Source organism: Haliotis cracherodii, unplaced genomic scaffold, assembly GCF_022045235.1.
Source record: "Haliotis cracherodii isolate W230 unplaced genomic scaffold, xgHalCrac1.p SCAF_2, whole genome shotgun sequence".
In the NCBI taxonomy this organism is placed as follows: Eukaryota; Metazoa; Mollusca; class Gastropoda; order Lepetellida; family Haliotidae; genus Haliotis; species Haliotis cracherodii.
This window is the reverse complement of record NW_027266275.1, coordinates 67,239,698-67,257,713: the sequence shown is the minus strand read 5'-3', so window position 1 is coordinate 67,257,713 and position 18,016 is coordinate 67,239,698. Positions and strand designations below refer to the sequence as shown.

General features: G+C 39.0%; 1 protein-coding gene across 1 annotated transcript; it reads right to left on the bottom strand.

The window, feature by feature from the left end:
• Positions 1-7,886: 7,886 nt before the first annotated feature.
• On the bottom strand, positions 7,887-18,016 carry LOC139468394 (uncharacterized protein C16orf52 homolog A-like). Its single transcript, XM_071250338.1, has 3 exons — positions 17,757-18,016; positions 14,189-14,404; positions 7,887-11,684 (listed from the first exon to the last, which is right to left on the bottom strand). Exons 1-3 carry the CDS (start codon positions 17,857-17,859, stop codon positions 11,497-11,499), a joined length of 507 nt encoding a protein of 168 aa, XP_071106439.1. The 5' UTR covers positions 17,860-18,016; the 3' UTR covers positions 7,887-11,496.

The following is an 18,016-nucleotide window of genomic DNA, read 5'->3' as shown; positions in this document are numbered from 1 at the left end:
AAAACACATGCAAGTGAAACAAAAGTGAGGACAATAACAGTTATTTCACCCATGACGCCAGTCTTCTCTTCGTCTAAAGTGCATTAGGACACCAAGTAGCTTGTTTTTTTTATGTCCAGACCATATAGATAAGCAGACCGCCTTCGTGGTCTGGTGGTAGAGTGTCCACCTGGAGAGCGGTTCCTTGGTTCGATGTCTGGCCGCATCATATGTAAAGATGGTACTAGTTGTTACCCTGTCTGGGCGCAGCATTAGGGTGCTAAAATAAGGACTGGTCAGCTAAGAGTCGGTATACTGTGTCTGAGTGGGGTATTCATGTTTATTGTTCAACTAGTAGACCACGGAGGCGGTCAAATGTTTAAATGGATTGCTGGAATGGCATCTTAAATGACAATAATGTAAGAGAGGGCTAAGTTCCATATGGTTTGCAATTCGCTCTGCAGAGTTGTGTCCCTTGGTCATGCCAGAAACATGATCGTGGGTTCAAATCACATTTAGCCTCGAATATATTTCTAGGTTTGTCAGCACGATACCCGTTTCACCTAAGTTGAAAACTTCTGACACCTCCATCACTGGGTTTTCCTCCCACATACAGCTGAACGCTGTGATATCACTAGAATACTGTTCAAAGCGGCATTAACCCAAACTCACTCACTCCACAAGTGTTGTTAAAGCTAAGACTGTCAGTACTCAAATGCTTGGGTTAGTTTGTTGACAACCGCTGAATGACATCTGTCAGATAATAGAGAAGCTAAGGCAATGATTAAAAGTGTTTATTCCATCACTTACATGTAACACATGGCTGATCAACAGCTCCGCCTAGAGATAAAGGATGAAAATATTGCCATGATGATGGAGAAAATTACAGATATTCAATTTCTCAAAGATTCTAAGTTCTCAAAATATTCTAAAAAGGTCTGAATATCAATAATTATCATCTTGTTCCATCATTAACTGTAGGTATCCTGTCAATAATAGATTTTGTTTGGGCGACATACAGAATTACACGTTATCTCAAACAAATATATCCATATAATATTTTTTTATTTCCAAACTGAAATACCTTGACCTTATAAAACGATCACAACATTCTAAAATTTACAGATAAGAGTTATGTCCCTTTGAAATAATGACATTGTGACCAAAATTAGCAAATCTCGGAACATTTTTCTCTTATTATTTCTAGTCTTTGAATGGCATTAAGAAGTGATACACATAAGGAAGACAATTTATGGATGTCAACTTTTTTATCATGAGGAACACAATGCTACGGAGTATAGTTAAGTTTCCACCTTTGTTATCTTTTTACTTTTATTGTTCTTACAGAAACATACATGTTATCTGCTTCATAGCATTAATTCACCCGATGAAGGAGTAAGTATAAACTCCAAATCGTGTTCCTCATAATAAAGCAGTTGACATCCATATATTGTCTTCTTCATATATGACACTTGACCCAATTATTAAGCATGGAGTGTTACATTGGGAAACCTGTTTGTTATGAATGAGGTATTACTATTTGGCTTCCTGGAGAACTCTGCCAGAAACAAACACGGACTGCTGTGCTGAAATGTGGATCCAACATCCACAATATATTATCATAAAAGGTCTTTCTACATAAACTCGTCACCAAGTTCCAATATTTGAAATGATGATCAAAATGCAAGAAACGTAACAGTACAAAACATTTTATCAAAACCAACACTCATCAATATTGCATGCACAAATAGTTTTCTCATAAAATCATTTCCAACAAAACAAAATATACATGACAAATTCATGCAAGATATACACACAGATTCTTTATTGTATCTTCAGCTTTCAAAACAATGACTTTCCCATAAACAAAAATCTTCATAATATATGAAATCAACCGTTTTGATTAGCCTCTTGTCCAGGTACTCTGAACAACAACAGAAAACATCTGTTCCAATTCAGAACATATGTGAATCATAGAATACTAATAAATAATTAGTAAAAAATATCAACAAAACAGATACTGATGAACAGCGTAGAGTGATTTTTTGGAAGATCCATAAATTGCAGAGATGTTCATGTATTGAGTGCAAGTGCACTTATAGGCCCCGATGGATACCAACTCAAATTCAAGCTGTTCTGGTGTGACACCCATCATACTCCACTTTCATGCTGTCATCTGCATATACTAGAGTTGCTTTTCACAGCACAGTTCGTCATTGAGGTAAAAGATAGGTTATTATTGTATGACATCCTCTAAGCACTGCAACCTACAGAATATACCTCCATAATTATGAAAGGATTCTTTTCGTTAAACTCTGGCCATGACAACACTAAACTGATCACATATAAGGTTCAAAGCAGCCTTTCTTTCACTGGACAAGTTACTACTGGTCCACACAGCTTCCGACATAGTTTCACTAGTCACAAACTTGCGCTACAGTGATGCAATCTACCTAATAGGAAAAGTGGTAGTCCACAAGAAATTGTTACTAGTCCTGAAATTTACTGATCTCGGACTAGCAGACTTATTGTATTCGACGTAATAAGCGCCTAGGGCGCTCACAAAATTAGAAATAGGGGGAATATTATTTTGAAAGATGGTAAATTTCGTGGTTAATGCTGACAGCCTGAAATGTTAATATACGACATATATATTTTTCCAGAATTTAATTTCCCATGATTAAGGATGCATACAACTCACGTATTATACACAAATAATTAAGTCTTGTGTACATTGATCAATCAGAAGGGGTGCTACTTGGGATTTTCACTAGCCAATATATTAGCAAATATCGACGTGGGCGCTTATTAGAGCGGGGTGCTTATTACATCGAATACGGTATATTAAATTCAAACACTGCCCTCAATAGCAACACAGTGGCCATGTGTAACCCTGAACTCTTGATAACAAATGATAAATGTGGCCTAATATGAAAGCATAAAAGTTTCAATCAAAATTGAATACTACGTCTCCAAAACCTATATACATCCACTATCAACACACTTCATGAGCCAGACATATCGGGGCTTTCACCTTTCACCCTTTCTGGCAAAATCATAACATTCAACATCATAAAACTCTTTTCTTTTCTTTGTTTGTTGCTTAACGCCGCACTCAGCAATATTCCGGTTATATGAAGGCGGTCTGTGAATAGTTCTAAAATTATACGATAGACAGATGAATGTAGTTTCTTGTTTTACTAAAAATCTCAGATCATAATGGTTACCCTACATTTTACATAAGTTGAAAGGACAGAATGCTGTTTTATTTAACACTTTTTATGTTTTACTTTTAGTTCAAGAGTTTTCTGCAATAAATTAGCCTCAAATCAAACTTGGCAACATATAAATTTTCTTAATATTGACTTTGCCCTCAAGACATTTAAACAAAAAAGTACATTGGATTGGCCTAATAAATAAAAGCACCTGTTTCAGCAAATCCCCACTTGAACATCAGGGCCATCCTTGATTACCAAGTGTATCACATCTCCATACTATCATACCCTTGGTTACCCAGTGTATCACATCTCCATACTATCATACCCTTGGTTACCCAGTGTATCACATCCCCATACTATCATACCCTTGATTACCCAGTGTATCACATCTCCATACTATCATACCCTTGGTTACCCAGTGTATCACATCCCCATACTATCATACCCTTGATTACCCAGTGTATCACATCTCCATACTATCATACCCATGGTTACCCAGTGTATCACATCCCCATACTATCATACCCTTGATTACCCAGTGTATCACATCCCCATACTATCATACCCTTGATTACCCAGTGTATCACATCCCCATTCTATCATACCCTGGACCCATTCATTTATTTTGGAATGTCACAACCCTAAAAATAGATATCCAATAAAACGAAATTTTCGTTCTTTCAGGATTAAATCATTTTCATATCACCAGTACTTGTCTCAAGTTTTGTATTCCGTCTCATTCAAGCAGAAGCTCATGAGGACTTTCCTGCCCTGTCTACCATGTTTACCAACTAAAAAATCATTTAAAACATTTTTGTCAATCGTTTAAATACAGTTAGATAAAGCTGCCATTTTGAACGTAAATCTATGACTCACTCGAATTCACAAGGGCTATTTTGATTGGTTGAGAGACAGAAATTCTGTGCCCTGAGGGATGGAGCACAGGGCCTTGTGTCATTGCTTAAATGAGTGTCAGAAATATATTATCTTTACATACCGGTATATAGATAGCTGCACCATAAATCACATTGTTCTATCATGACGTCATTTCTGGAGATTCGCAACTTGATGACGCCGTATGTTTGACGTTATGTTTTGAGAGGGGAGTGTCTAGTGAGTTGTTCCCCATAGATGTAGTTGTGCAAAGCAGATAAACCCGATGGCCAAACGATCCCATCCAAAACCGGGAGAGATATGACAATCAGTATTGGGAGAAAAGGTGCAGGTATTCGACGTGAGGATTGTGAGAAAATGTAGGAAATACCCACCTGTTCATATGATGGACTTGTCCAACATTGACGCGGTCAGATTCTATTCAGGGAGTTATCAATATTTAGATATGGCTTAGTATTTTTACGGCTTGTACATGTCACCATCATCCTTAAAGAGGCTGTACATAATGTTGATATCTCATGTAAGAAATAAACAACTCGTGGTCATTGTTTTTCGTACAATTAAACACTGAAGGGACTGCGCCCCCCAAGGTTTATTCTCCCAGCAGAGTTTTGTTGTACAATAAACAACACCCACTGATCGTTTATTTCTTAAATAATAGGACGCAGCATTTCTGACACTTGTTTAAGCAACACCACAAGGGCCTGTGGGATAGAGCTGGTGATGTCACTTCTAAAACTATGCTATAGTGACCAATGGGACCAGGCTATTGATCCTAACAGTGAGTGTGTGAGTGAGTCTGGTTATACACCACTTTCGGCTTTATTCCAGCAATATCACACATTGTACCAATGTCGGGAATCGAACCTGGGTCCTCGGCGTGACAAGCGAACGCTTTAACCACTAGGCTACCCGACCACCCCTGATCCTAACAGAATGGCGACATAACACACTGGACAACCGACGACGATCAAGGATGTGCACTAATCGTAAATAAAATAAAACACTCTTCTTGTCTGCATATATCTGTGATGCAGACTTATGCCCGGCTCCTTCATCTACCCCCGTGCCTTAGGTAGGCCCGCCAGGGTTGTGCTGACTCAACATCTAACTGCCCTCCATATGTCAAAGTGGTTTTTGTACAAGGTATCACATTGCTCCACAACACACACAATGGACAAAACCATGGTTCACGTATCATGCATGTCTTCCTCTTCCCATCATGCCACTAAATACTGTTCACATAATCCGAGACTAGATGTACACAGTATGGGAGGACTGTACATACAGCTGGCCCAAACAATCAGAAAAAATAATCATAATAAATTATTAACATGGATATATCTTGTTAATTATTTTGTTTGATTTCTGCAACTATCATTCCTAATTATTCAATGCATTTCCACTGAGATTGATAATATACAATTGTATACCCTGAAGTACCCAATATATGTAACTCTGAGCTAGCATGGTTAGCTTTAAGAGAGACTTTGTAACAGATCTTTTAATGTTGGTCATATCGGCATTTCAGATTTTTATAGAGAAACATTTGGTCGGTAGATAAAAAATGAAATGTAAAAAATATGCTTAAAATGGATTTTTTTATCATCTTAAATTTTTACTTAGATTGGTAAAGTGGTAACAAAAATATTGTCAAAGAGATATTTACCATCTGCGGTATTAAATTAACCTAGCCCTTCTGATATTATTTTTTTCTCTTAAGTTTTCATTTTTAAGGTCAGCGGATCTGTAAACCAAGCATAAACATGATAAATACAGCAAAGCCAAAAGTGGGTGGAAATGACAGATATCATAGAGAACTCCCACTTAGGGAAAACAAATCAGCCTGGCACTGACAGACCGGGAATCACCAAATTTGAACCAATGACCAGCAAATCCTGGCATGGCTAAGGGATGTAACTCAGCAATTTGAACTGCAACACCTTGGGCAACTGGGCATCCTGTTCCCTGCTCTAAAAATCCTCATCAAAGACCAAAATGAAGATTCTGCATCATATACATATCCCTCCACATTTTGGAAAAGATAACTGGAGTGTTCATTAAACATTTCATGTCTTTTAAAAGAAGTTACATCCATCTGCACTTATGCGATTAAAACAGCTATTGCACACTTAGCCAGAGTTAAACTGAAGGACGTTAAAAATCATTCGACATAACACCAACATCCGTGACAAATCCTACAGCATTATGTTTGTCCTTCGTCAGATTGAAATAAATAGGTAAGAAATGCTTTGAAAAAAGTAGTCTTTGAAAACATGTAAACACAAGTAGGTCAGTATGCATTGGATTGGAAGGAATAGGGATGAGATTCATGTTCAGGTACTTCCTTCTGTTGACCATTACCTAACTACATTAATGCTTGTTAGCAGTGTTCTCAGTAAAATGTTTACAAATGTACATATAAAACGGGGATGCATGGAAACATTCCCCAAGTCTCAATAGTGATAACATAGAAGGACAACCACGAACAAGCCGGAAATTGTACCAGCCTCTGGGATACTGTATAAGTACACAAACTGAAACGGCTAGTGACAAGTTGCATCCTCATTAATAACATATGTTCAGGAACATAAATCTAGTTTTAATTTTCTTCCAATCTATGAATACAACAAAATGTGGCATCAGTAATGTTAAAGCTCCTCAGCTGTGACTTGCAGATCAACTGCATGACAATATTGTCTTGATAAAATGATAGCAATCGTCGTTAGAAACATAAGAAACTTTTCTTTGGAAAGGATAAATATGATGTTGATCACATCTTCATCTCGAGTACAAACAATGTGCCCACTGCACGTAGGGTCCCAAGCTTTAAGGAAATGAACAATTAAGTAAGGGGAAAACTTTGATGGAGACTATACCCTGACATAGTTCCTGTGGTTGGACAATACAACTATTTACAATGAATATCTTATATCCATGTCCTTCATACCAAGCTTGGTAATGGCACTGAGTTGCCATCTTGCATGCCAGACTACAATACACACATATAGCCAATAAAACACTTAGAGAATGAGGCCCCCTTAGTCCCCACATGTCCTACACTGCTGCTGTGTTGTACTTGAATACACAAGTGTTGTATACGAGTACACAAGTGTTGTATACGAGTACACAAGTGTTGTATACGAGTACACAAGTGTTGTATACGAGTACACAAGTGTTGTACTTGAATACACAAGTGTTGTACTTGAATACACAAGTGTTGTACTTGAATACACAAGTGTTGTACTTGAATACACGAGTGTTGTACATGAATACACAAGTGTTGTACTTGAATACACAAGTGTTGTACTTGAATACACAAGTGTTGTACTTGAATACACAAGTATTATACCTGAATACACAAGTGTTGTACTTGAATACACAAGTTTTATACATGAATACACAAGTGGTGTCCTTGAATACACAAGTGTTGCACATGAATACACAAGTGTTGCACATGAATACACAAGTGTTGTATACGAATACACAAGTGCTGTACTTGAATACACAAGTGCTGTACTTGAATACACAAGTGTTGTACTTGAATACACAAGTATTGTACATGAATACACAAGTGTTGTCCTTGAATACACAAGTGTTGCACATGAATACACAAGTGTTGCACATGAATACACAAGTGTTGCACATGAATACACAAGTGTTGTACTTGATTACACAAGTGCTGTACACAAATACATAAGTATTGTATACGAATACACAAGTGTTGTATACAAATACACAAGTGTTGTACTTGAATACACAAGTATTGTACATGAATACATAAGTGTTGTCCTTGAATACACAAGTGTTGCACATGAATACACAAGTGTTGCACATGAATACACAAGTGTTGCACATGAATACACAAGTGTTGTACTTGATTACACAAGTGCTGTACACAAATACATAAGTATTGTATACGAATACACAAGTGTTGTATACAAATACACAAGTGTTGTACATGAATACACAAGTGTTGTATACGAAAACACAAGTGTTGTACTTGAATACACAAGTGGGCATATCATGTATGGGGCACAGGATATCATGTATGAGGCACAGGATATCTTGTATGAGGCACAGGATATCATCTATGAGGCACAGGATATCATGTATGGGCCACGTGATATTATGTTTGGGGCACAGGATATCATTAATGGGCCACGTGATATTATGTATGGGGCACAGGATATCATGTATGGGGCACAGGACATCGTGTATGGGACACAGGACATTATGTAGGGTGCACAAGATATCATGTATGGGGCACATGATATCATGTATGGGACACAGGATATCATGTATGTGGCATGGTATATCATGTATGAGTCACAGGATAGTATGTATCGGACACAGGATATCATGTATGGGGCACGGGATGTCATATATGGGGCATGGGCTATCATGTATGAGGCACAGGATATCATGCATGGGCCACATGATATTATGTTTTGGGCACAGGATATCATGTATGGGGCACAGGACAATGTGTATGGGGCATAAGATATCATGTTTGGGGCACAGGATATCATGTATGGGGCACAGGACAATGTGTATGGGGCACGGGATATCATGTTTGGGACACAGGATATCATGTATGGGGCACAAGATATCATGTTTGGGGCACAGGATATCATGTATGGGACACAGGATATCATGTATGGGGCACAGGATAACATGTATGGGGCACAAGATATCATGTATGGGGCACAGGATATCATGTATGGGACACAGGATATTATGTGTGGGACACACGATATTATGTATCGAACACAGGATATCATGTATGGGGTACGGGATGTCATGAATGGGGCACAGGATATTATGTATGGGACACAGGATATTATGTATCGAACACAGGATATCATGTATGGGGCACGGGATGTCATGAATGGGGCACAGGATATTATGTATGGGACACAGGATATTATGTATCGAACACAGGATATCATGTATAGGGCACAGGATATCATGTATGGGGCACAGGACAATGTGTATGGGACATAAGATATCATGTTTGGGGCACAGGATATCATGTATGGGGCACAGGACAATGTGTATGGGGCACGGGATATCATGTATGGGGCACAAGATATCATGTTTGGGGCACAGGATATCATGTATGGGACACAGGATATCATGTATGGGGCACAGGATAACATGTATGGGGCACAAGATATCATGTCTGGGGCACAGGATATCATGTATGGGACACAGGATATTATGTGTGGGACACACGATATTATGTATCGAACACAGGATATCATGTATGGGGCACAGGATGTCATGGATGGGGCACAGGATATTTTGTATGGGACACACGATATTATGTATCGAACACAGGATATCATGTATGGGGCACGGGATGTCATGAATGGGGCACAGGATATTATGTATGGGACACAGGATATTATGTATCGAACACAGGATATCATGTTTGGGGCACAGGACAATGTGTATGGGGCACGGGATATCATGTATGGGGCACAAGATATCATGTTTGGGGCACAGGATATCATGTATGGGACACAGGATATCATGTATGGGACACAGGATAACATGTATGGGGCACAAGATATCATGTATGGGGCACAGGATATCATGTATGGGACACAGGATATTATGTGTGGGACACACGATATTATGTATCGAACACAGGATACCATGTATGGGGCACGGGATGTCATGAATGGGGCACAGGACATTATGTATGGGACACAGGATATTATGTATCGAACACAGGATATCATGTATAGGGCACGGGATGTCATGAATGGGGCACAGGATATCACGTTTATATTTGGAAAAGGATGACTAGTCTGTACACCACCAGTGCCACTAACACAATGTGTGGACAAAGCAGGCCTCTTGCATTGGCTGAATGAATTCACCAAACACAGTTATTGAAACAACACATGGCCCACAGTAGCTAGAGAAACGTATTCAGGTGAGCTAATTCCACTGGTTCCCTCTCTATTGGGTATATTTCCATGTACCTACAGATTATGTACACTATGGACTATCATCAGAATACACTTCAGCAGCCCTACACTTCTACAGAGTATGCACAAACATCACGCTGCAGATCTACAGTCATTGCACTTGTGGAAGGAAATACCTGGAAAAGTAAGGTACTGAGTTGGACTAAGTGTCAAAAGGACCTTCTAACAAAATTCTGCAAATACCATCAGCTGAATTATGGATGATTTTTCAGTTGGATTTTCAATTCGGAAGATTTCACAACTTCTTACTGGAATGCAGATGGTAGCTTGATATCATCACCAATTTAGAAAACAGTTTCAGAAAATTGTTTTTGAACATATGATGTATTGTTGTCCAGCAATTTGTTTGATAATATGCAAAAGAAGTGCTACCTTTGTCATTGTTTGTTTTACAGAACAATGCTTCTTTGTTCATACAAACATGGATTTCATCATTTCTGTACATTTGCCTGAAAGCTCTTCATAATACTTGTGCAAGGCATCTCAGGAGAAAACTGCACTTTAATTTCTTCACTGTAGAAAAGGAAAAAAACATGGATAATAAATAGTGCTATCGCATCAGTGAATGTGACACATCTTCACAACAGGACAGCAAAGGTTCCAATATTATTACATTCTACATTCTTTCCAAGAAGGAATCGGCTTTCGAAACATGATTCTTCAGAACCTAATTGTACCCAACCAAGAATAGCAGGTTATATTCTCTACAACAATGGGCGTCTACATCCTCTCAGGCAAAGACAGGTACACAACGGAGATCATCTGTCAAGACCACCGTATCTCCTGGCTGGCTTCGATAGAGAAACAGTTGATGTGAACTTTGGTCATGATGAATACTTCACAGGACTGAACCCATTACGTTTCTCCATCACCTGTTTAATACATACTGCCACTCTGTGGAGAAGAGTCTTCAGCCTATTTTCACTCTGCTAATGAATGTGTCAGGCTTTGTAGATTCCACGGAAGTCAAATGAGCCCTACTGATGCATGAACTTTGTACATACCTACCTGTCGAAGATATGGCACATGTTGTAGAAGAAAAACGTCCGTAATCGAAGATCTCATCAGTCTATTTCCTCTCAGTTAAACCAGGCATAGAATGATACGAAATAGTGAGCACAGCACTAAGAAGCCTTACGTATTAACAGGTGATGGAGAAACGTGGTGGCATACAAACTTGTGAAGTGCTGACGATGAACTTCGCCGTCTGTCAATGCAGATGACTTGCTGTAGGTACAAACGACCACAGCCACTATGTGGAGGTATTAGTAAGCACTACTCATCACTAATACAAGACGGGAAGCCTGTGAGATTCCTGATGCTAGGCCTACCACATGACTGCACTCCTCTTGACTAGCATAGTGTGAATAATTGGAGCGTCCAGTCACTGAAATGTTCCGAGATCAGAAATGTGGCAGACAGACTTTACTGGCAAAGAGTTGAGAGACAACAGTGATCCAGAGAGCTAGGACAAAGAAAATGTAGGATATTCCGACCCGGAAGTTGTTGGGGAGCTGGTAGGCCTCGCCCCCGATCTGATCCATGTCGAATCCTATAGGGAAGATCACTGCCGCCAGGCAAAACAGAATCACTACAACAGAAACACATGGTGCATTACATCTCATAATAACCAGACTACAACAGGTTCAGATGCTCACATATATTTTGTGATAGAGTGAGGGATAGAGTGATTGAGAGAGTGAGTGAGATGATGTGTGAGAGTAATGGATAGAGTGAGTGAGAGAGTAAGTGATAGAGCGAGTGAGAGAGTGAGTGAGAGGGTATGTGATAGAGTGAAAGAGCGAGTGAGTGAGGGAGAGTTAGTGATAAAGAGAGTTAGTGATAGAGCAAGTGAGAGAGTCAGTGATAGAGTGAGTGAAAGAGTGAGCGAATGAGAGAGTGAGTCAGAGAGTAAGTGATAGAGAGTGAAAGAGCGAGTGAGGGATAGAGCAAGTGAATGAGTGAGAGAGTAAGTGATAGAATGAGTGAAAGAGAGAGTGAGTGAGAGTGAGTGAGAGATTAAATGACAGTGAGTGAAAGAGAGAGTGAGTGAGAGAGTAAATGATAGAGTGAAAGAGAGAGAGTGAGTGAGAGAGTTATTCAGTGATATAATTTGAGACGTGAGGATGTTTCTAACCACCCAACAATTTTATACAACATGCTACTTTATCAGATTGTTTGGAAAAAGAGCAATTGAACATTACATCACCATAATCCTACTTGAAAGTAAAAAGTCATTTTTAACGTATCAGACGCTTTGTTTGTTTGTGTAATGCCGCACTCAGCAAAATTCCATCTATATGACAGCTTCCTGTCAATAATCTAGTCTGAGCCAGACAATCCAGTGATTGATATGGTGAATAACGATCCACAACAGATCCATTTAGCATGTTTAGTCGCCACCCACAACCAGCATCGGTTGATGGGGTCCAACCCCAATCCCCATGGAGACGTATCATAGCCTCTGTACATCATGGTACATCATGGTACATCATGGTACAAAGGTGGTTTAAGTGCTCCTGAACAGCTTGAAGCTGGATATTTTAAGGCACTATAGAACTGAATGACTCAGAAATATCATTATCTGATTACCAATAACTGGATCAAGCTGAGATTTCTGTCATGTGACACCACATCTGGTACCACTGCCACAAACATTTATAAAAAAATCACCTATTTCTTTACTAATACTGAACATGATCAAAATAACCACTTTTACAAAGCAGGACGCAAAATTATAGTGGACTTCTCCATAAAATCAAAAATTATTTTTTTTGGCCTCATAAATAAACATGGCTGTAAAGAAACACAAGGTTCAACATAACATGTGCAGTGTCCGAAATTAAGCATTTAAGTCAAGCGGTCCTTATCATAACACTGAAGTTCAAACACATGTACGGCAGAACATGGATAGAACAAACTTCAAGGGACTGGGGAAGTCATTTCGTTATATATGTTGTTTGTTATATACGTTTTCGCTCGGGCTTGTTGGGGACCAGATATCAGTTCGCTATATATGATATATGATAGTTCGCTGTAGGGAGTTTGTTAAATACATAAATTTTATATGATAATATAGAGGAGATTAATCAGGGATGTTGTAACAGTTCGTTGTATCTGTTCATTCGCTCTATACGTGTTCTACTGTATGAGGTGAACATTCAGGGGCCTTTAGATCAAATACAACACCAAAAAAACTCCAGGAACCCAGGACCCAGCTTAGTATCAAACACAGTATATGTTATGATAACAGCGGTAGACATTGGCGCTAGTCCTCTAGTCTTGCCAAACTGCCCAATAGTTAAGGTATCATACGGACAAGTAGAAATTTGCCATTTATATCATTATAAGGACTAGTGGACTAAAAATGTTACTTTCTAGCGCTGTGACAAAGGTATTATGGATAACACTGTCTTTTAATACATGAAACATAGTGTATGTACATGTATAATAAATAAGTTGGTATCCGTACTACACCTTGTTAGACATGTTAGAATTCTATTCAACTTCTAAATGCCTATAAAGTCTCTCACTGCATGTGTCAATCTTTAAAGAAATAAACATAAGGAATGCATGGAGATAAAATGAGGTTTTAACCTCCTGTTAATCTGACATGGATGATTGCATATGATTATGTCGGATTAACAAGTATGTCGGATAAACGTAATTTAGCTGTATCAACATTCATGATCGAAAATCGGACAAGTATAAGATTGATAATGATAGAAACATGTTGTAATTAAAAAAGGAAAAAGAAAATATTCATATTGTTATTTTACACAGGCTGTGTACTCGCGTGCAGATGACCATGGTGTATGCTGATCACTGTGTCGGACTAACAACACTGATTTATGAGTGAATTTCGTAATTTGTTGCAAATGAGGTGGGTTGGAGTTGGAGTGCAAGACTGTTATATTAATGGGGCTATATAGCACTGATTTATTTGGTCCCATCATTCGTGTCGGATAAAGCCGATTGTCGGATTAATGAGTGTCGATTAACGAGACTTGACTGTATATGCATATACATAATGCACAACAACATGTACAAGACCTCAACAAAGTTCTAAAAAAGGATTTTCCGAATGTGACATACTTGCAACAAAGCCGAGCCAGCGGGCAAACTTCATGACCCTGTACTCCCAGTAGGAGACTCCGAGAAGCACAATAGTGACACTGATACACAGAATCCCCATCACGATGCAGACAAAGGTCAGCAGCCACTCCCCTCGCACCGGGTCCGGCGTGAAGCAGATCGTCGGGCGGCCGTAGATGGTCAGGCAGGTCTGTAGCAGACCGATATATGTGTCCCCTGGAAGAGAATGTTTCAGATACAATGTTGTCATCTTAAAGAACAAAGAGAGTAGAGGTTATCAAACTGGTGCATTGGTTGCCCTGGAGATCCAAACCAAGTATTGTGCTACTAGCATGACTAGTACAAGCATTGGCTGTGGCCATACAGGGTACTACAGATATGTACCCTAGGTACTGTTCTTTAAATAGAAATGTACCCTTACCAAAACTGGAATACATGTGCCCCAACTTGGAAATGTTTGCTTGGCACCAGTTGATGTGTCCATTCCACAAAACCCGTTAGAAAGTCTTTATTCCATCTCATTAAAATCGGACCTTAGTTCTCGATACCGCTAAACAAAGATCTGAGGACATCCCATTACGGGTCACGTCAGAATGACCTTTCATCCGACCAATCAGAGCGTCGCTTACCAGATTATGAAAGTGACAGTCGGAATATGATTTCTTATCATGCAACCTCGAAAACTTTATTCCGAACGATAGTTACGGGTTTAACGACTGAATCCATACAGTCTAGCCCATCTATTAGCCATTCCAGAAGGTTCTTTTGTTCAGGTTTCAAATTTGTAATCAAGAATTTGTCAAAATATGTTTCGAAGCGTAGTCGCCAATTTGAATTTAGTGCCGTAAAGCACAAGAAAGCTGCCTTCTGATTGGGCATTCCATTGGTCGGTCAAAGTTAACGCAAGGTCGGTCTGACGTGACCCGTAATGGGATGTCTTCAGATCTTTGTTTAGCGGGTAGCGAGAACTAAGATCTGATTTTAATGAGATTGGTCTTTATTATGCAAGTTCTTAAGGCACAAGCCTGTTTTGTTAATGTTAAAGTTATCCTATGCATGCTAATAAGGGCTTGTAGAATTTTAATCCCTGCATTTTTCACGGGTTTATTTTCTGAAATCATGCATTTGGAACATGAGTTTTGTTTCGTTACCATGGCAATGACCAACTGACCTCCCATAAAAGAGGCTCAGCATGATTTATTTACAAAAAGAAGATGGCTATGCAATAAATGGCAAAGAACAATGAAGAACGAAGCGTGGTTTATTTCACGATTAAACATTGTTCTATCATGAGGTCATTTCTGGAGATTCGAACATGTGCTCACAAGTTGATGACGCCGTATGTTTGATGATGTTATTTTTTTAGAGGGGAGAGTCTAGTGAGTTGTTCCCCATAGATGTAGCTGGGCAACGCAGAAAAACACGATGGCCGAATGATCGCATCCAATACCGGGAGAGATATGACAATCGGTATTGGTAGAAAAGGTACAGGTATTTGACGTGAGGATTGTGAGAAAATGCAGGAAATACCCACCTGTGGATAAAATGGACTTGTCCGACAGATTCTATTGAGGGAGTCATCATTATATAAATAGGGGTAAATATTTTTAAAGCTTGTACATTTTATCAACATCCTTAAACTTGTTAAATAGGCTGTACATAATGTTGATATCTCATATAAGAAATAAACAACTCCCACTTGTTGTTTATTTCTTAAATATCAAAAAAAAAATCAGTTGAAAAAAGATGTACAACACATTTCCAAAAATTGTCATATTTATATAAATAACTCTGTTCATATTAAAAAGTGGTTACATACCGTATTCAACGTAATAAGCGCCTATGGCGCTCTCAAAAATAGAAATAGGGGGATCTTATTGGAATATGATTTTAGTGAAAAAAACAGAGTTGAAAGATAAATATCGTGGTTTATGCTGACCATGCTGACAGCCTGAAATGTTTACATACGACAGATATATTTTTCCAGAATTTAATTGCCCTTAATTAAGTATGCACATAACACATGAGTGCGTATCATACGCGAATAAATAAGTCTTGTGTACATTGATTAATCGAAAGGGGGTCAAATTGGGATTGTTCACTGGCCAATATTTTAGCAAATATCGCTGTGGGCGCTTATTACGTCGAATACGGTATGTATGTTTTGTTTAAATGTAAAGGTACTTATGTATTATACCTCCTGATTATGAAACAAACTATAGCCATACAAACTTTGATAAGGGAACATGACATGTTAATCCACTTACCCTGGTAGCCATGCACACTACACTGCATTCTAATAAGTTTCAAGTATTTGACTCCAACATCAATCATGCCAGTCTATTTTGGGCGACAGTCCACTTTTATGACATTTGGGCTATGTGTGTTATCTTGTGGCAGTCCACCGAAAATCTTTGAAGCTTACATATTCCTTGCAAGTCATTACATCAGTTAATGGGGATTAGCCCAGCTTTGAACAGCATTTCAGTTACATATAAAACTGTCAGTTTAGTGTGGGACAGGGAGGAAAGCTGGATTGACACAGGTTTTATATGTTTGCCAATGTGGTTAAACCATCAAGAATTGTTTTGTTTGTTGCTTGCCAACGCAATATTTCAGGTATATGTAGGGGGCCTATAAATAATCGTCTGGGCCAGACAATCCTGTGATTGATATCGTGAGCAACGATGTATGCCGCCAGAGTACGAGGACATACCATCAACCAAGTCTTCGAGCCGGACCACCCGATCCACTTGTTTGCCTTATATGACCAGCATAGCTTGCTGTCGGCACCTTCTAACCCTGAATATCCACAGAGGCCACAAGTATTGATATAATGCTGACAGACCACATGACACACAAATCTTGTAACGGAACTCAAATCCTGGCACACTAAGGGACGCAACTCTGAGCTGCAAGATGCTTCATTAGACCGCCATGATGACTCAGCCAAGTCTTTGAAAGTTTTATGGAAAAGGGCATTTAATAAAGAGGGAGTGAGTTTGGTTTTACGCCGCTTTTATCAATATTCCAGCAATATCATGGCGGGGGACACCAGAAACAATAGACTTGACACATTGTACCCATATCGGGAATTGAACTCGGGTCTTCGGTGTGATGAACGAACGCTTTAACCACAAAGCAACTCAACACCCTTATTTAATAAAGAACTATTACACCTGATGAATGTTTGCACCAAATATATATGGGAACAGTGGTATTAATAATTATGAATACACCATACCATTATGGACTGCTCTTTTGGCACAACAAAACCAATGGTTTACACATGACTTTTCATAATTATCAAACCAACAGTTGAAAGTCGTACAAACAGTTTGATAGTCTTATTTTAATTGTATTATTGTCTACTCGGAGCTTCTGGTACTCACGAAATGTCAATTCTGCCACTGCCTGGAAGTGTGTACCATTTTGGCACCATTTTGGCACCATGTGAAGAGTGTAAGCTTAAAAAATAGCTTAATATGAGACCAAATTGACATCATTAACTCATCTTGTATTCATTCCTGATCAAAACAATGACAACTTTCCTGGAATGTACACTTACCGCCGATTTCTGATACTATCCAGTTCGGCATCGCCAAACTTGTGACAGCGAATATATCCGCGGCGAAGAACAATGCCCCCGATATTATGCTTAGTTTATCCATTTCCAACACGGTATCAATGTTGACGCCGGATGTATTCCAGCACCTACATGTTACATTAGCTATCAATAGCGTGCCACACGCCACATGAAAGATAACACTGGCTTTTATCCACTGTCATCCTTCGTCGCACTCCCGTCGGCAGCCATAATGGTCGACA

Coding starts and splice junctions, on each gene's coding strand:
- LOC139468394 (XM_071250338.1), bottom strand. CDS start 17,859: ATGGATAAACTAAGCATAATATCGGGGGCATTGTTCTTCGCCGCGGAT. Junction 14,405..17,756: donor GATAGTATCAGAAATCGGCG/GTAAGTGTACAT, acceptor ATTCTCTTCCAG/GGGACACATATATCGGTCTG. Junction 11,685..14,188: donor CTGGCTCGGCTTTGTTGCAA/GTATGTCACATT, acceptor TTTCTGTTGTAG/TGATTCTGTTTTGCCTGGCG.